General features: G+C 38.1%; 1 protein-coding gene across 1 annotated transcript in view; it reads left to right on the forward strand.

Moving 5' to 3' along the window:
- The window catches only part of Hecw1 (HECT, C2 and WW domain containing E3 ubiquitin protein ligase 1), a 411,800-nt gene that overhangs the window by 274,162 nt on the left and 117,124 nt on the right, over positions 1-20,514 (forward strand). Inside the window, exons 7-10 of the mRNA XM_027938390.3 lie at positions 7,494-7,636; positions 11,844-11,944; positions 13,558-14,922; positions 18,950-19,051. Of these exons, the coding sequence (XP_027794191.2) occupies positions 7,494-7,636; positions 11,844-11,944; positions 13,558-14,922; positions 18,950-19,051 (1,711 nt within the window). The remainder of the gene's footprint in view (positions 1-7,493; positions 7,637-11,843; positions 11,945-13,557; positions 14,923-18,949; positions 19,052-20,514) is intronic.

The following is a 20,514-nucleotide window of genomic DNA, read 5'->3' on the forward strand; positions in this document are numbered from 1 at the left end:
TCACATATGAGAAAAAAAACATACAACCCTTGACCTTTCAAATTTATCTTATTTGAGTTAACATGATATTCTTTGGTTCCATCCATTTTCCTACAAATGACACAATCTTATTTTTCTTTATGGCTGAATAAAACTCCATTGTGTTTTTTATTTTAATCTCTATTCACATTCTCTTTATCCATCCATTCATTAATGGACACCTAGGCTGGTTGCATAGTTTGGCATTGTGAATTATGCTGCTATAAATGTGGTTATGTCTGTATCATTAATTCTTTAGGGTAAATACTGAGGAGTGGTATAGCTGGGTCATATGATGGTTCCATGCCTACTCTTTTGAGAAACCTCCATACTGATTTTTATAGTTGTTGCACTAATTTACAATCCCAACAACATGTAAAAGCGTTCCTTTTCCTCAACATCCTCTCGAGCATTTATTATTATTTATATTCTTGATGACTGCCATTCAGACTGGTCTGAGATGAAATCTCAGTGTGGTTTTGATTTGTATTTCTCCGATTGCTAATGATGTTGAACATTTTTCATATATTTGTTGGCTATTTGTATTTCTTCTTTTGAGAAATGTCTAATTCATTTGCCTATTTATTAATAAATAAAATTATTTTTTATGTCAAATATTTTGAGTTCTTCTGATATTCTAGGTATTAATTCTCTGTCAGAAGAGTAGGGAGCAAGAATTTTCTCCCATTCTGTAGTTCTCTCTTCATGTTCCTAATTGTTTCCTTTTCTATGCAGAAGCTTTTTAATTTGCCTGTGCATTAAGTGGGAGCATTAACCCTACATTTTCTTCTAGGAGTTGTGTAGTTTCTGGTCTAATTCCTAGTCTTTGATCCATTTTAAGTTGATTTTTGTGCAGAGTGAGAGTTAAGGGTCTAGTCCCATTCTTTTGCATATGGATAACCAGTTTTTCCAGCACCATTTGTTTAAGAAAAAAAAACTGTCTTTCTCCAATGTATGTTTTTGTCACCTTTGTCAAGGGACAAATGACTATATCTGGTGAGTTTATTTCTGTGTCTCTCTTTCCATACCATTGGTCTATGTGTCTGTTTTTATGCCAATACCATGCAATTCTTGTTACTATAGCTCTGTAGTACAATTTGAAGTCAGATATTGTGATGCCACCAAAATTGCTTTTTTGGCTTAGAAATGCTTTGGCTATTCTACATCTTTTATTCTTCTAAATTCTTTTTTTTCCTAGTTCTGTGAAGAATGTCATTGATATTCTGATGGAGATAGCACTGAAGCTGTATATAGGGTGACCCTTTTAACAGTATTAATTCACCCTATCTATCAACATAGGAGGTCTTTCCAACTTCTGAGTTCTTCCTCAATTTTTTTCTTCATTGTTCTATAGTTTTCAATCTAGAAGTCTTCCATCTCCTTGATTAGATCTATTCCTAGGTATTTTATTTTTCTTTGAGGTTACTATGAGTGGTTTGTTTTCTTAATTTCTTTCTCAGCAAATTCATTGTTGGTATATGAGAAAGTTATTGATTTTGTATGTTGATTTTATAACCTGCTACTTTGCCAAATTTGTTTGTTAGCTCTAGCAGTCTTTTGGTAGAGTTTTTCGGACTTCTAAATAAAAGATCTTATCATCTGCAAACAGTAATAATTTGACTTCTTCCTTTCCTATTTTCCTCCCTTTTATTTCCTTCTCTTGCCTAATTCCTTCGGATAGAATTCTAGCACTATATTAAATAGGAGAGGTAAGAGTGGGCATCCTTGTCCACATACCTACTTCTGCCCGGTATGTAACAGCCAATATAAATGATTGTGTTAATTTATTTCAATTAGTTGATCTGTCCACAAAAATAGAAACATGGATAGATAGAGATAGAGCTATTATTATATAACTCTAAAAACTTGGAAAACATGGAATTTATTTTCTTTTGCATAATATTAAGGAAGACAATGTCTTAGTCCATATGTATTTCTTCTCTTTAACATAATTAATCTTGGGAAAGGGAATAATGAATATCTATTTTTATAAGAAAAAAATTGCTTTATATTTGGGTTTTAAAGTAATTTGAATTAGATATGTGTAGCTCATCATTTACCCCTATATCTCAGATCTTAGATAATTTTCCACTTCTTTTGAATGAAAAGTAGCTGACTTTTTAAAAATTTAAGCAGGACATTCACATGTAACTTGTTTGGTAAGTTTTGTGTAAAGAGAAAACATCTGTGTGAAAATTTCATTTTAAAATTTAGGTTCTCTTAAAATTTCCAATTCTTAGTTTCTATGCTTTTTCAGAGTATCTTAAAATACTCTTTCAATATTAAAAAATAAGTCAGCAGTTATATTGGTGTAAGTAAAAATATACTTATTCTCCAACCTTTTCATGTATTTAGGTAAGAGAAAGGTGGTAATGATAATGTCAATAGCTTACATTTACCCATAAGGAAAAGATCTTGAAGTCTCCTAATAAAATGTGGAATTGTTTTGGGAATCTAACCTGGTAAACCAGGCCCTTGTCAACATATGATTTTTAGAATTTAGTGGAATAATCTGTTATTTCCCCTAAATTGAAAACAATTCTAAGACATTTTGAAGTACCTTCTTGGAATTATAGATGATGTACAATGAGGACACAGGTATTTATGCAGTGACTATGCTATTACACAACATTCAATTCTATGCAAATGGAGTCTCATTCTTCATGCTATGGATACTAAAGTTGTGTTGATTGTCTAATTTGGGGGCTTAGTACACATATTTATCAATTTACAAACAACTTATTAAATGTTTTAAAAATAAACTATTAAACAGAGGTCTGAAAAATACTGTTACAGATATCAGATATTGGCTATTTAGGTCAAAGAAGAAGATTTGTATTTGCTCTAAGGAATATTTTCCTGATAATGATATTATTTGATATTAAAATGGGAAAACTGTGCTTCTCCCCCCTGGTTACACAGCAAATTCACCTGGGAGGTTTTAAACACTACCCATGCTGGCTTCACCTTTAGGGTAGTCTAATTTAATTAGTCAAGAATGGGGTCCAGGAAGGTGTATTGTTGTGAAAGCTCCCCAAATGATTCTAATAAGAACCAAGGCTGAGAAATGGTGGGCCAAAGCCAAAGTAAAAATCTAAACAACTTGTGCCCAAACAAAATAAATTTTGCTTTTAACCAGAAGGATGTTTTACACCTTAAGAATACTGTATCTGTAGTTCCTACTCATAGTGGCCCCAACATTGGACCTCATATAGCCTTCTTTCTGTCATTGCTGCTCAGTTTTCAAAGGTCTGACAGTCACTAAAGTGGAACCAAGAGAGTTCAGAATCCAATGTTCTGATGGAGAGGTGATCTATGGAACTATGTTCTCTTACCCCGAAGTACCAAAAGTCCTTTATTTAGGGCAATTTTATGACTTATAAAGAGATATTCATTTATTCTTGCCCAAGCATGTGTTAGAGTTTCTCTAAGATGCTTCATGAGCAAGAGAGAATGAATATGGAGAATGGTCAGACTTCAGACCCTTAAATCTGTCCCAGATTTGCTCTTTCATTTCCATACCAGTTTCTTTCACAGGTACAAGGAGTTCATTAAGGTACAAGGAGTTCATTAAGGTACAAAGAGTTCATTAAGGTATAAGGAGTTCATTAAGGTATAAGGATTTCATTAAGTTACAAGGAGATAAAATTCCCAAAACAGCAAAGGGCTTGGAGCTGAAATTCATCCTTCTTTAAAAAAAAAAATCTTTTGCAGATATAGTTCACAAATTTCTCTTTTGACCAATAAGCAGGCTATTCCCTGGATACAAAGATTAAGTGGGTTTAGTAGTGGGAAAACTAGCTTTTGTCTGGACATTGAACATTTGAAACAGGCCTATGGATTACTACAGACACCTGTATACAATCACTGATCATTAAGGGACAACTGAAATTAGTAAATTTGAAGGAATTCCAACAATGGGAGACAAAAAAAAGGAGGAGAAGGCAGAGGATGGGGTAGATAGAGTCTGTCTGAGAAGAAAGGAATGGAAAGGGAAATACCCACTTTATTTAACATGGCATGGGCCTTATTTTCCCATTCTACAGGTGAGGATGCTGAGGTTTGAAGAGGCTGTGATTGATAGAGTCAGGAATTTTTATGTGCAGATCTAGGAATAAAAGCCAAGTGTATCTTATTCTGAAGGTTTTTCAGAGACTTGAAGTAAAAGCCAGATCAGCTGTTGCATCCAAGCAAAATTCATTCCCTCGCCTTAGGCTCAACTAGCTTGTCCTGAATAGACAGACTTTCACATTTTCAGGGCTGCTCTCTAGTTCTTAGCAGAGCCTGGCCTAGGTCTGAGGCATGTGAATTCCAATGACCATGCCCTGAAGATAAGGGCCTGGTGAGGAGAGATTGATGTCTGCAACAAAGAATGGACAAGGGAAGGGGGTTTAAGAAAGAAGTTGTGTGGAAAGAGGAAATAACCCAGGAGTTGCCATTGAGTTCTAGAATATATTGTGATAAGCTCACTTCAGTGTTCCATGCAGGATACCATAGGTGTATCTCATTTCAATAAAGGCTATTAAGTTTTTCATTAATAGATAATACAGAAAGCTCAGAAAATATAAAAAGGAGATGGGGGAAAATGTTCTTTTTTGGTAAAACAACTGCTATTAAAATTTATTGTAACTATTTCCAGGCATTTTTCTATCAATCATATTATAAACATTATGGTTTTATGATCATGAATGATATATAACTATTTGTCCTGCTTTTGTCACATAACATTTTAAAACAAGCATTTCCTATCTTATTAGCATTTAATATGTGTTAATTATATTGTAATTGTACATAATTATATAAAAATTATAATTTAAATTATGCTAACTAGAAAATGATAAACAGTTCTGTCAGATGCATATACTATAGTGTTTCTAATTTGGGGGAGGGTACCAGGGGTTGAACTTAGGGGCACTCGGCCACTGAGTTACATCCCCAGCCCTATTTTGTATTTTATTTGGAAACAGGGTCTCACTGAGTTGCTGAGCACCTCATTTTTTCTGAGGCTGGCTTTGAACTTGTGATCCTCCTGCCTCTCCCTCCTGAGCCACTGGGATTACAGTTGTGTGCCACCACATCCGGCTTGTTTCTAACCTTTTTGTCGAGCATTTAGTTCAGATGATCTATTATAATACACTCCACAATGGAGTAACTGGACTATAGAATTTTTGAGGACCTAAGACAGTTGGTGCAACTGAAATCTCACTTACGCAGAACTTCTTAGGGTAGTACCTGTTTCTAAACTTGAACCTCATGCTTGGCATCCCAAAATTCAATTTTTTCAGTACCAGGCATGATTAATTCTTATAAATTATGTTGTAATTAATTGAAGCTAATTTATAAAGGTAATTAGAAGTACCAGAAGTCAGGCACAAAAAAGACACATATGTTATGATCTCACCATTATGAAATCTTTAAAAAGTTTTAAAAGTTTTTAGTTATTAAGAATTTGATTTCATCATGTAATTTGAGAAAAGAGGGTTACCAGAGACTAAGGAGAATAAAGGAGGGAAAGATGGAGAAAGGTTGATAAATGGGTTCTAAATCGCAGTTAAATAGGAGAAATAAGCTCTGGTGTTCTGTTGTGCAGTAGAGTAACTACAGATAATGATAAAGTGTATTTCAGAAAAGCTAGAAGAAAAGGTACTGTGTGTATTCACAATAAATGATAAATATATAAATATTTAGTCTAAATACTTAGCTCCTTATTTGAACATTATAAAATGTATACATTTAGTGAAACATCATTTGGTCTCCCATAAATATGTATAATGTTATGTATACATATAAAGATATAGATAAAGAAAGTAGAAGTACCACATGGAGAGTATGGGGGGAAGTCATTAGTACTATTTGCCAAATATTTCTGCTCTTTATAAACCTCCCAGATACACTGTAGAATTGTTCTTCCTGCTTCCTGAGGTTGAATGGGGCATGTGTCCAGTTCTGATGAGGAATTGTGTTTGGAAGTGAATGTTGATTTGCAAGAGGAAACTCTCTTGAGTTCTCTTCACCTCTCAGGGACTGGTAATGTTTGAGAGGGTGGCTGCTCCAACATCCCACAATGAACATGAGAACAGGAATCCAATGTTATCATTGTAAGTCACAAAGATTTGGAATTCGATTGTTACTACACCATGCCCCAGCCCATCCTGACTGCAACAGAGGAGATATTAACATTAGCATGCCCAACATATTTTATCTCTGTAAAGAGAAATCAACTGAAGTTAAAATATTTGCTATCAGGAATTAATCAGAATAAAAGAAACTAATTCTATTTTTCAACTGTTTCACAGCCTTTGATTAAGTGAACAGTAAGGTTTAAGGTGAATTATGACTTTCTCCTCCCAGATAAGATAGTCCAGGCTGGGCAATGTCAAAGTTCACCTTCTGAGTCTCCTTTCTGCACCTTTATTGATGATCAAGCCAACTTCTGATGGTCACAGTCTTTCTTTGATGTTTTCATTTTAAGCCACACCAGATGCTAATTAACAAATGAACAATTTAGAATTGAATGAAATAAAATGGAAAAGACCAGCTTCCTCTCCTTCCTATTAGTGTGCTCCTAACAAGTTCGAAGTTCGGAGAATAACCTCCAGGCATTTTCTCTGTGGTTCTAAGTACAAATTGAATCCCACTCTTCATATTCCTCTGTGCTTTGCTTTTTTCATTTAGTCAGTGCATGGGGATCTACCTGTTTCTTTTTAATGACAGTGGAGTTCTCTGTTTCAAATATTTACAATCCTTTATTTACCCAGCTTCCTAATGATACACAGTTTGGTAACTTTTTTATTGTTATTTCATTTGGGTTTTGCTTTTCCAGTCTTTTGCTATTGTTAGTAATGCTCCAATGAACAGCCTTATAAAATACATCTTTTTTGCCTACTTGTATGAATTCATGCAGAAGGAAAATCCCAGAATTTGAATTATGGGTCGAAGGGATTTGTAGTTTAAGAATACCAATAAATATCTGTAATTCCCTTCCCAAAGGTCAAATCAATTTACATCCCTGCCAACACAGAATGAAAGTTCTTATCTTTTCCTACTCTCAAGAATACGAGGTCTCATGAAACTTGTCAAAAAACCTCTGACATTATACTCATGAAATATAATATGACTTTGTTGATTTAAAGCACATGTCCTTAATTATAGGTGGGTTTGTGCTTGTTCTTTCTTCAAATATGATAATGGCTTTGGTCAAGTAGGGTGAGATCTGGGTAGCATTCTTTCTCGTTCATTTGTGCTGATTGTATTTATTTGGATCTTAAAGAATAACCCCATTTTGAAGCCTTGAGGGAGCATCTCATTGTCACCCCTCATTTACTGAATAAGCAGAGCCCACAGCGTTTCTAAGACCTTGATATAAATATTGCAGCTGGGGCTTTTTACAATGATGTCCTCAAGGCAGATGGACTGGGAACTGGCCAGCCCTTGAACCTCTCAGTTAATTGATGTGACATATTCTTTCATTGCAGCAATTCAGTTTTGTGTCCTTGCCCACTGATGTGCTGGAAATTGAGGTGAAAGACAAGTTCGCCAAGAGCCGCCCCATCATCAAGCGCTTTTTGGGAAAGCTGTCGATGCCTGTTCAGAGACTCCTGGAGAGACACGCCATAGGGTAAACCTGTGACTGGGATCTCATATCACTAGGCTTCAGCCAGTAGGCCATGCCCCACAACGCCTGTAAGCTGCAATAATAGAGCCTTACGGAGAGTTAAATTATAACAGTGTTATGTTTCCTTGGCCTCTCCCCTTAATTTTACTGCCTTAGCCACAACATTCAATTAAACAAATCCTTCCCTTTCCTTTATTTGTGTATGACTGGTTATATGTGCAAGACAATACAAAAGTCTAAGGTAATAACTAAAATAAACCATCAATGAAGCACTTTTCTATAAAGGTAGAAATGGAAGTTTGTTTTACTATAAAGAATATCATTTCACTTATTTAAGGATTTAATCATATGTGACATTTCCATAGCAAGGTGAAATGCAAAATTACTTGGATAGAGTTTCTCAAGAGATGCTAGTGTTTACAGAAAATGCTAGATAGATGAAATTTTGAAAGCATGCATTCTCATGGAATATCAGCAATTATGTTTTTTGCAAAATCAAATTGTATATGAGAATGTCTCTGAGTTTTGGACCTTTTACTCTCGTGTCCACTCATGGTTCTTACTAAAGTGAACTATGGCCAAATAAACTTTGTATGTATAATATATATTTCCTTAGGTAACAGCAACTAAGTATAACTCTGGCTATAAACATATGCTTTCATACAATATAACCCTCAGAATAGTATCAAAGGATGAGAAAAATTTTTCAGAATAGTCACCTCTCTTAATTTAAAGTTCTTTTGATTTTCAGAAAGTCTTTGGCACCACTAATAATTACCAGAAGGATATTTAATTGAAACCTTCTAGCACAGTGCAGCTTTGTGCACATAGACATGCCACTGCCTCACAAACTGAAGGGATTTGACTTTACAGAGCCCGCCCAACAGTGTTTGCACTTCACGGTTGCGAGGATCATGCAAACAAAAAGTCTACGTAAAGAACCTAACACAGTCACTGGCACATAGTAGGAACTCAAAAGGGAATGGTATTCCTTGTGCTCTTCATTATTCCATTTAATCCTCAGAACACTTCTGTGACTTGGGCATTATCACTGTTCCTCCAATGTGAAGAAATGAGGCTTAGAACAGATAACTAATTACCTAAGCATATGGCTAGTGAGTGGCAGAGATGCAGCCAGGGTCAAACACACACGTGCCTCTCTCCAAAGACCAAGTGTGCCCAGCCCCCAACAAAAGGCTCCTTGCAGGGTTCCTGGGACTGATTCAGTTTATCATTGGTCACACTTTTCATTTCTTTCCTTCTCTGGTCTATGTCTGCTCTCACCATGTTAGCACTGTGCCACGGGCAGGCTGAAGGACAAACAGAGGAGCTGAGTAGGGGTCTTTCAACCGGAGCACTGAGCACATTGCTGTCTACCGTGTATTAGATATTCAGTTAGCACCTGTTGAACTGAACCCATCACTACAGGCGCAGAGGGAACCTATCTGCTCTTCCATGTTGAGTACTTTTCATAAGCCAGAGTGTGGCTCATTTCTTCTTGTCATGCCCCTCTCCCAGCCTCCTACAATGGAAAGGTACCAAGTGGTGAAAACAAGAAAAGGGTCTCCCCTGAACTGAGCAAAGTTAGTTCCATTTTCCTAGTGTCCTTATCAAATAGGGAAAAGGAGAAGCACAGATGCGTGTAACTGAGCTTAACCCCTCTCTAAAAGGAAGCAAGCCATGGAGGTGCTCTCTTCTCCCCAACTCTAATGGGATAACACACCATGCCCCTGGTGGCCAGGGAAAGCAGCTTTTCCTCCAAGACCTGCCACTTCCCACTGCCCCTTGAGGCCACCTCACCGTGCTGCCCATGCTGGAGATGTCCCAATGTAGGCAGGAACAGGGCATTGGAGTGATGGCCATGAAAGCAGTAGTCATTTGGCCTGGACCATGGCAGAACCCAGAGCACACACATGCAGAAGCAAATCCATCTCCCACCACAGCTCCCCTCTGCCCTCAGAAAATACTCTGCCCAAAAAGTCTCCTGAATCCATTGCTTTAGAAAACGCTTTCTCTACCTGAACTGCTGTATTTGAGCCTTTCCATTTTAGGCATGAGCATGCCACACACACACACACACACTCATTTCCCACCCTCCCTCCTTTCCTTTACCTGCAACATGCTAGCCTTCAGCTGGTTCTTGACCTCTAATCTTGACCATCTTATCTTCATTTTAGAAGTGTCACCTTGAGCCATTTTTAGTCATGCCCCCCACACACACTGGATATAAGCTATTTTAAAACAGAGACTATCTAGTACCTTCTTTGTGTCAACTGCAGCACTTTGTACATGGCAGGGACTCAAAAAATATTTGTTGATTGAGTGTTTGAAAGTAAAAGGGAAAAAAAGCTTAGAAAATGAATGCAAAGCATAAAAAAATTAATTTCTGTGATTATCTTTAGGTCTCCTCTGATTTCAACTTGAGTTTTGGGTTGAAAATTTCTTTCTTATGGTCAAAGTCTACTTCATAATACTGACCAAGACTCTCTCTAAATAGACAAAATTTTGTAGCTTATCCTATTTTTCCCACATATAATGCTTTATTTAAATGGATTTCTGACACTAGACGTTAAACCATAGCTAATTAAAGATAATATTAAGTTAGTGGATAATTGGAATATATGTTGTTTGTTTCATAATGTCAGTGTTTTTTAGAAGGAAACATTGAAACACTACCAGTCCATGATTTATCCTTTTATATGAATATCACAAATGAATAAACAGAATGAATATTGAATAACAATTGGTTTTGGAACATGTCTTTATTACCGTTGGGCACACTGCACTTGTTAATTCCTGGAATACTAAAAGCTAGTCATTATTCCTATTTCCCCACCAAGATGGAGGCAATTTACTCTGCTAAAGCAAAATTGTTAATGGAAATATAACAGCAAAGCTTCAGGTTGGTTCCCCTGAATAGCCTCCATTTTAGTAATTAAGAAATTGCTTTGATTGGGTAGATAGGATGGGACCTGAGTCCAGGCTGGAGCCTCGAGTCTTTCTCTGTAAGGGCCCTACAATTAGTGTAACTGGAAGTCACAAGATAGGGAACCCAGCTCTCAAGTCTTGTTCTGCTCCATCCAGTAGCATGTGACTTACCATAGACTGTTCCATAACCATGATGACATCCTTTCTTATATATTACATATAACTCCAAGTCATGCATGTTCTGGTACTATGCATTATTAAGGGTATATTGTAAAATGCTGAACAGGAAAAGCAAGCAAAGGACACCCATGTCTTTTTGTCTTTTCTCTCTCTCTCTCTCTCTCTCTCTCTCTCTCTCTCTCTCTCTCTCTCTCTCCCCCCCCCTCCCTCTCCCTCTCCCTCTCCCTCTCCCTCTCCCTCCCTCTCCCTCTCCCTCTCCTTCTCCCTCTCCCTCTCCTTCTCCCTCTTCCTCTCCTTTCTCTCCCCTCTACTCTAGAACACAAGTTGGAAAACTTTTCCTGCAAAGGGCCAAGTAGTAAATATTTTTAAGTTTTGCAGACCACCTAGTCTCTGTCTAAATTGCTTAACTCTTCCTCTTTAACATGAAAATAGCCACAGACAATATGTAAGCTAATAATCATGATTCTGTTCCAATAAAACTTTATTTATGGTTTTATTGGAACAGAAGTAGCACATGCCTGCCACTGTGACTCATCCCAGTGACTCAGGAGGCTGAGGCAGGAGGATTGCAAATTCAAACCCAGCCTCAGTAACTTAGCAAGGACCTAAGCAAAGTAGCCAGACCTGGTCTCAAAATAAAACATAAGAGGGCTGAGGATGTAGTCCAGTAGTTAAATATCCCTGGGTTCAATCCCTGGTATCAAAAGGGGGGAAAAGCCTTTTTTATGGACACTTAAATTTGAATTTCATATAATTTTCACATGCCCCAAAATAGTAATTTTCTTTAGTTTTTTCCCCTAACCATTTAAAAATATTAAAAGTCACAGCCATACAAAAGCAGTAGGTAGACCAAATCATAGATTGTAATTTGCTAACTTCTGCTTCAGAATATTTGAGCAGAATTTCCTTGCAGTCGAGCATATGTGGGTTCCCAATTTTACTTTAGGATCTTCTCTGTATCTGGAAGAATAGATCATCACCTCCTCTCATGAGGGCTTCTGTGGGCTTGCCATATCACTTGCTGGCACAGAAAGCACACCATATGGTCTAATTTAAGAAGAGAGTATTGACCAGCTCTGTGATGGTGCTTATTTCCTTCTAGGGATAGAGTGGTCAGCTACACACTTGGCCGCAGGCTTCCAACAGATCATGTGAGTGGACAGCTGCAATTCCGATTTGAGATCACTTCCTCCATCCACCCAGGTATTTTCAGCATGAACTTCATGTCTTGTCCTAGGCTAGTGTCCTAGTGTGGTTCCTTTCTCTAAAACACAATAACCATGGTTCTTTCCAGACATGTCCTAGGTTTTGTGGTTCTCTATCCTCTCCATTTGAGGCCCAGAACCCAGTGATCTCTTCTGGAAGCCAGGTTGCTGTCCCTTTGGTTGAGAGGCTCCTCTTCATTCTGGTGACCCAAAGGTAGAGGGTTACACAGTGAAATGGGGGTTAACAATGTGGCCAACATGAATATGGAGCCATTCCTTGTTATTTTACTGTCAGCACCCACATAGGACATGCTTAAGAGATGTTTAGAAATTGATATGAGTGAATGAATGAATAAAGGTAAAACATCTCTTTCTACCTAGTAACTATATATTGACTGGCCAGCAGCTGAAGTATGCTATATTATTGAAGAACTATGATTATATAACTGTCTTTCATAATATCACAGGGAAAGTGAAAAATATAAACAAAAGAATTTAGAAACATCAAGTGTTTGATTTTTAAATTCCAAAATATATTTCTAAATAAGAATAGTTAGATGCCTCAGAATTTCACTTTTGCTCTTTCCTCATATCTCCCATACTATGTGTAAATTACACTAAGAAATTACTTAATCCACAATAATGAGTTGCTATTGAAGCTAATGAAGCCTGAATCTGGAGTTTGTCACTATTCACTCACTAAATCAGGTTGCACTTTTCTTTTTTAATTTGTTTGAATTGCACTTTTCTATATGCCCAATATACAACTCAGATTATTAAAAAAACACCTTGACTGTTTTATCCTGTCAAATTCAGCCTTTTCGACTCTGAGAATAAAAATGACTCTTCCTTTACTGAAGCCATAAAGATAGCTTTACCTCAACAGAAAGATTGTTGTCTTTCAACTAGTGATCTGCACTACTTCATTTGAAGTAGAAATATTCACATCTTTTAGGGACCCAATGGAGCAGCTGGGAAAGGTAGTTAAACATACAAAAACAGTAGGTAGACCAAATCATTGTAGTTGCTACTCTTGGAATGGCTGCTTGATATGGAGATCTTGTTTATTTTTCTATTGCAGTAAAAGTCAAATGATGTAATTGCTCCCATCTGTCATCCAGCCCTATTCTCTCTAGTTGCCTAAGAACTTAGCTTATCCATTCTGGCACCCCACAGGACCCATCCATAGGAAACATTAACAAACTAGTGCAGTTAACTTTGCCAGGGATCAACAAGGAACTACAAACACCACCACTATCCCCATTTCTAGAAATCACTCCAAATAGCAAACATTTTTGAGCACCTACTATGTGCCCAGAACTGGGGTAGTGTTGGGCATATTAATCAAAAATAAAATTAATTTGTTAATTAAATTCCTTGAAACAGAATTCTAAAATATATCCACAATTGCAAATTGTCATGAACATAATTAGAACTCATTCTTAACAGAATTTTTCAGCAGAGCTCTGGCCATTGAGAAACCCTCACCAACCCCTACATTCAATATCCTAATGTAGAAATCCCTTAGCATAAGACTTACATGTGTTGCACGATATACTAACACCACAATGCTCTTTTCTGGAAAGAATGACGTTTTTCTTCTTGCCACAGATGATGAGGAGATTTCCCTGAGTACTGAGCCTGAGTCAGCAGAAATTCAGGACAGCCTCATGAACAACCTGGTTGAAAGCAACTGTGCGGAGCCTCCAAATGATACTCCAGAGCCCTGTGAGAGCTTGAGGCCAGAGCCAACCAACGAGGGCACTGCAGTGGACAGTTCAGGACACCAGAGCCTGGAGCATGCCAGGCCAGTTGAGGAAGGGGCAGGTGCCACTGAGGCAGGAGATGATGGCAGGATCTCTGAGGGACCTGAAGGGGTTGGGGAGCCTCTGGCCCCAGGACAACAGGACCCTGAGCCTGCCCTGAGTGCAGAAGAACTAGCCGAGAGGCTCGACCTGGATGAACAGGTACCACCATCGCTACTTCTGGAAGATGGTGAGGCTTCAGCCAACAAGAATGAACCGGTGGAGGAGGAGGCAGCACCAGAGAGCCGGGCCAGGGGGGAGGAGGAAGAGAAAGGCCAGGGTGAAGAGGATGAGGAAGGGGATGTGCCTACCCTGGAGCACGGAGAGGGCAGACTGCAGATGCGAGCCTCAGTGAAGAGAAAAAGCAGACCATGCTCTTTGCCTGTGTCCGAGCTGGAGACGGTGATCGCGTCGGCCTGCGGGGACCCCGAGACCCCGCGGACACACTACATTCGCATCCATAACCTGCTCCACAGCATGCCATCGGCCCAGAGCGGGAACGCGGCAGAGGAAGAGGACGGGGCGGAAGAGGAGTCAACCCTCAAGGATTCCTCCGAGAAGGATGGGTTCAGCGAGGTGGACACGGTAGCGGCGGATCCGCCGGCCCTGGAAGAGGATGGCGAAGAGTTCGAGGGTGCCACTCCGGGCATGGCACCCCCTGGCCACCTTGGGGGCCACTTCCGTAGTTTGACAAATGGCGCGGGTCCAGAAGGTGACACGCATCCCAGCACTGGGAGTGAGAGCGACTCCAGCCCCCGGCAAGGCGGGGACCACAGCTGCGAGGGCTGTGACGCGTCGTGCTGCAGCCCCTCCTGCTACAGCTCCTCGTGCTACAGCACGTCCTGCTACAGCAGCTCCTGCTACAGCGCCTCCTGCTACAGCCCCTCCTGCTACAACGGCAACAACCGGTTCGCCAGCCACACGCGCTTCTCCTCCGTGGACAGCGCCAAGATCTCCGAGAGCACCGTCTTCTCGTCGCAAGACGACGAGGAAGAGGAGAACAGCGCGTTCGAGTCGGTGCCTGACTCTGTACAGAGCCCGGAGCTGGACCCGGAGTCGACCAATGGTGCTGGGCCATGGCAGGACGAGCTGGCTGTCCCTAGTGGGAACGTGACAAGAACCGCTGAAGGTCTGGAGTCCCCCATGGCAGGTCCAAGCAATCGGAGAGAAGGTTAGACCTCAAACCTGATCAGAGTAAGAATAGGACCACCAGGGGCACAGGTCTCATCAACACGGTTTTTAAAAACAAGAGAGGAGGCACCAGTCCCAAATAGGGTTGCTGGGGCAATGTCTGTCTGTCTTGTATTTTATATGTGTGTATGTGCATAGGTGTATGAGCATAAGTGCCTACGAATAGCTGACGGTCCACCATGTCTCAGATACACACCAAGAAATACAACTAGGTGAATGTGAGCGGGCACTTGTATGTGTGCTTCTGTTTTAACTAATCACCAGAACGGATTGGTGTAAGTTATCTTTCTAGTCTTGACATCAACACAAAGTGCCAAGACTAATAACAGGTGACAGTGAATAATGTCTAAAGTAAATGATGGCTTCCTAAAACACACTGCAGATTAGCAATAATGTTAATTTTAGTTGAAGAATACAGATTTTATCTCTGTTTTAGAATTTAACTAGTCCCGTGTATATGGATAACCTATATATGTTTGTCATTATTTCTGTCTGCTCAATTCTTGTCATAATTGTTGGTTTTGTTGGTTTTGTTGCTGTCATTGTTGGCTACTTTGGTTAATTGAAGGGAAAAATAATGTGAATGTGTAAATCACTTTGTCTCAAATAAGATTTTAATCCAGGAGTTGCCACTTTTAGTTTTAAAAATGTATTCTATGTTTTAACCAAAGACATTCCTTCTTACTCATGCCTGTGGCATCAAATATTAATTTGCATTTCCTTACTCAGGACTGTGAACCATCTTCCAGTCAAGTGACAGTGGCATGGGGGTGGGGAGGAATTGAGAAGTCACATAATAATATGAAATAATTTAGTTATTTTAAAACAGCCAAATATAGATTTTGTTATTTTGCTGTTCTGCTGTTTAAATTAGCCTGGTATTCACTCTAGATTGTAAGCTCATCAAGGGCCAGAAATGTCTTCTCTATGTTTAAATCCTCAGCATCTAAACAATGCCTGGTGCCTACAAATTTTTTGAAAAGGAACTAAAATGAGCATAAAAAATAATCTTAAGTATTCATCAGTGCCCAATTCTACATTTTAGAGAAGGAGATAGTGAGGAAACGTGCCACATATTGATAAGGAGAACAAGAAAATTGTTAGGGGGGGAAAAAACACAGGGAGGCAAGAAAAGCCATAGGACACACACCATATGGAAAGGTCCCCATGAGGAGAGAAAATGGGATGGAAATTTCCTTTAGGGGTCTATCCTCACTCTCCACTGGGCTTCACAGAGCTCAAAGAAAGGGCTTCAATTAAAAAAAAAATTATTGCTCCCATGACTTCTAAGACTGCTTGAAAACTATAGAAAGTACATTTGATTAGCAAGGTAGACTTAAGAGAACACATGCCCACATCAGTGAGTTGGTGGCAAATCAGGGAGGGACATCATTTTAGAATGCTGCTCAGTTCAATGTGAATCTAAAATGACACCTATACATACTAGTATTATTTACCTAACTTTTAGCTCTTTTTCCTCTATAAAAAAAAAAAAATCTTTTCTTAAGGCTCAATTTAAAATAATTTTGAAAAGCTATCAGCAGATAAATAAAACAAGCAAGATAACATTGTGGACATGAGCTCAAGCCCTGGAGGTAGGCCTCCTGGATTTATATTCAGTCCTATCACTTCCTCACAAAGTGACCTATCTGCTCTCACTCTCTCTCTCTCTGTGCCTCAATTTCCTTGTATGTGAAACAGGTATACTTGTAGAATTCACCTCAAAGTTTATCGGAAGAATTAAATGAGGCGATACTATAAAGGGCTTTGCCTCTCATCAAGAAAGAGTTCCTCTGGGCAGATAAACAATGAGGCTAATTTTTAAAAGTCATATAATAAAATATCAAAACAATCCTTTGAACTTATATTTCTTGCAACCATATGTTTTTAGGAAAATTCTCACATCATTAGGTGGAAATCACTTTGTTTTAAATAATAATTGGGGTGGGCAGCCCATCTTTTTTCTACAGTTTAGTCATTATTTACAAAGAAAAGAGAATTTTAAAAGACCTCATATATTGTCAACAGGGAAATAGGTTTCCTCCTCTGATGTTTGACCAAGTCTGAACACTCACTTTGTATTTGAGGCAGGGTGATTATGTTGTGCTGGGTCCTGGTACAGAACAGAACTGCTTGCTTCTTTTGTGTGCTCCATCTATCCAACCAGCTGACATGTGTCAGTCACATCATTGCATTTGCTTGGGGTTCACAAGCAGGTGGGGTCAGCTCCATTAACCTCAGGCAAGTGACAATATATTGTATTTCCACTAGCTTGGAGGAGTAATTAACCTGTTTGGTTGAATTAATTACAATTACAATGAGGTAAGTTTGTTGGGTTTTTTTAAAAGGAATTAAATGAAAAATATAACAGCTGATGACATAACAACTGTACCATTGGGTTTTATTTTTTATTTCTGACACTAAACACATAAAAAAAAAACCAAACATGAGAGTAGTATCCACTTAAACACAGAACCCCTGTTTGAAACAATGAGCTGTGTGCTAGTATGAGGGGCACCTTCCTTGACTTCCTTTCGAATTTTCAAGGAACCAAAGGATTTGAGTAATATACTAGAGTTTGCACGAGGAATAATGTTATATTTTTAACATTTAAAAGGGCCTTTTGTTCCTGAATATATCTTTATTTTTGTTTGCCAGTTACCTCTAAGAATAACACCAATTCCCTTCCTAATTAATTTATTTTAAAAAATTTTTTGATTGGCTCTGTAGAATTAGAGTGAGAAGAAATAATCATCTCTCCACATATGGACATTCTGAGACATGTTCAACATTTGAGATCCCACAAAAATTTCTCTCAACCATCATTTTTCAGTTTCTCTCCCTTTGGATCCAACAGATCAATAGGACACTTGCTATGTGCATCAAATATGGAGGGCAGAGGAAGGAAAAGGTCTGAACTTTGTCCTCTGGTCAAAAGAGTGTGAGCATGCTGTGGAGGAAACCAGTGTAGAGTTTGATGGAGGCTGACTAGTGTCCTGATCAAGAGCAATCAGCTGATACCATGGACCTCCATCCACATGGCCACTCCACACACCTAAGGACATCCTAAAACAGGAACACCGTTCTTATACATTGTTCAGTTCATTATAAATGTGAAACTGACAACAGTATAAGCTTTGTCTATAATAATCTGAGGCATGCATTCTGTGGATGTGTTTATTTCTAAAATTTCTCTTTCTTCTTCTATCCCACTTCTGTGTTTCAAACTTTCCTGTTTCAGTCTTCCTGCTTTTTATCTATTTCCTTTGTCTCTTGTCTTTTCCTTTTTCCAGAGCACCATGACTTATCTGATTCCACCTCCAAATCATCTGGAAGAGTCATGAGTTCCCATAGAAACTTGGGCTTGCCACTTTATCCCCTATTTTCCCTACTACAGGAATTGACATTCTTGACCTATCACCTACTTGACCCATCTTGGAAAGGCACCATCTCAGAGTCTCACCCCCCACCCCCAAAATCTTAAAAATAGCCTCTCAGCAGCCCTCTTATGAAACTGATCCATATGATAAGGTATAATTTTGCACAAGCCCACCAAGTTTTTAATGGTACTTTATAAATGCTATACTTCCCTTAAACAGGCCTGTTTCCTTTACTGGATTATCAGGCTCTGATAATTTTCTTTTGTGTTCTTTTCTGATGCCACCTTCCCATCAAGAAAATTCAAGTGGTTACAAATCAGATTCCAGTCCTATATATTGGTCTATAGATCATTAGTCATGAGGTGTTTGGACAATAACAACTTCTACTACTTCTTCTTCTTCTTCTTCTTCTTCTTCTTCTTCTTCTTCTTCTTCTTCTTCTTCTTCTTCTTCTTCTTCTTCTTCTTTTAATAATTCCCTTTATCACGAATGACTGTGAATGTATCAAACTGACAAAAAATAGATTGCCCACTCTATTTGTTGTTTCTTGTAATTTGTTTTACAGTCATTTTATGACATTACCAGAGCAATGAATGAATCTGAATGTCTTGACTATCTTGTCCATAGGTGAATGTCCTATACTCCATAATTCCCAGCCAGTAAGCCAGCTTCCTTCCTTGAGGCCTGAACATCATCACTACCCAACAATCGATGAGCCTCTTCCACCAAGTAAGCTCTAGTTTTTAAAATCTATGTCTTAACTCTTCCTGTCAAGTTTGAACAGGTCAGTATGAATTTGTTTGTAAACATCAAAACTCTTCCCCAACTCCATACCTTACACTGTCATCAAAAAATAATATGGCACCTACTAAAAAACTGGTTGGGTTTTGGGGGACTTTTGTTGTTATTGTTGTTGTCTATTTATTTTTTTTTACTAGTTGTTTCAGCACATGATCTTGAAGACATAACCAAATGTTTTCAATGTCCCTCAGTTCCTGAAATGAAGAACATTTTTTTTACAAGATCTAACTAGTCTTTACAAATTGTTCATAACCCTTAAGTCCCAAATTTACTATTTTATATTTAAATTTTGCAGTTCCAAATAGAATAGTTTTACCAATGCCCATGGGATCTGTTATCCACAAGTATTTCTTTTTTTTATTTGTTTTAATTAGTTACACATGACAGTACAATGACCTTGACATATCATACATTTGAATCACATGGGATCCAATATCTCATTTTTCTGAGTATACAAGTTGCAGAATCACATTGGTCATGCATTCACATATATACATACAGTAATAATAATGTCTGTTTCATCCATAAGTATTTGTATATAATAAAAAAGAAAAACTTCAAACTGTAGGGCCCATGAACTTGCATTTCTCATTCTATAACTTTCATCAATAGGTAATAGCTCCCAACTTCTTCTGTGGTTTTTAGGGGTTGCCAGATATAAAAATATCATCTTTAGGATAAATTTGAATATCATTTTATCCTAGTAACTGTAGTATGTAATTGATAAATATCTAACTAGTCATCTAAACTTAGGAAATTCACTTAATCTCTCTGATACTCAGGTTTTTATTTGTAAAATAAAGCTTTAATGTCCTCATCTGCTAAACACTAAGTTTGGACGAGGTAGTCTCTAGATATCATTTCAGCTCTAACCTTATAACACTCCATTTAATAAATTTATGAGAAGGAACTGACACCCCACACATTATAAATTCACTTATTTTTGTACATTCATGAATTCTAGAACCTATCTATTTTGGTTTAGGATTTTTTTTTCTCATGCAAAGATAGCCTTTAAGATTTGATAGATTTTACAACTGCAAATTTTTTTCAGGATGCAAGATACCTAGTTTCTTTGTGTTCTTTTGCCTGTGCTTACATGAAGCAATTCCCATTTCAAAAGGAGACATACCTATTTTTTCATTCATCTGTTCTTTATAATGTGATATATTTTGTACAAACACTACTTTCCCCCCATCAAATTGTATTTTATCAGTGAAAAAACAATGAACATCTTTGATATTTGCACTAACTTACAGAAGCACCATATTTGTTCTCCAAAGGTCAAATCAAACACTATCTCCTTTAACTTTTGATGCTTGATTTCTTCCTTTATTCAGGAACTGATTTATGAATAGTCCATAAATAAATAGGAAAAATTCAGCATTACT

The sequence above is a fragment of the Marmota flaviventris genome, chromosome 1, assembly GCF_047511675.1.
Source record: "Marmota flaviventris isolate mMarFla1 chromosome 1, mMarFla1.hap1, whole genome shotgun sequence".
Classification (NCBI taxonomy): domain Eukaryota; kingdom Metazoa; phylum Chordata; class Mammalia; order Rodentia; family Sciuridae; genus Marmota; species Marmota flaviventris.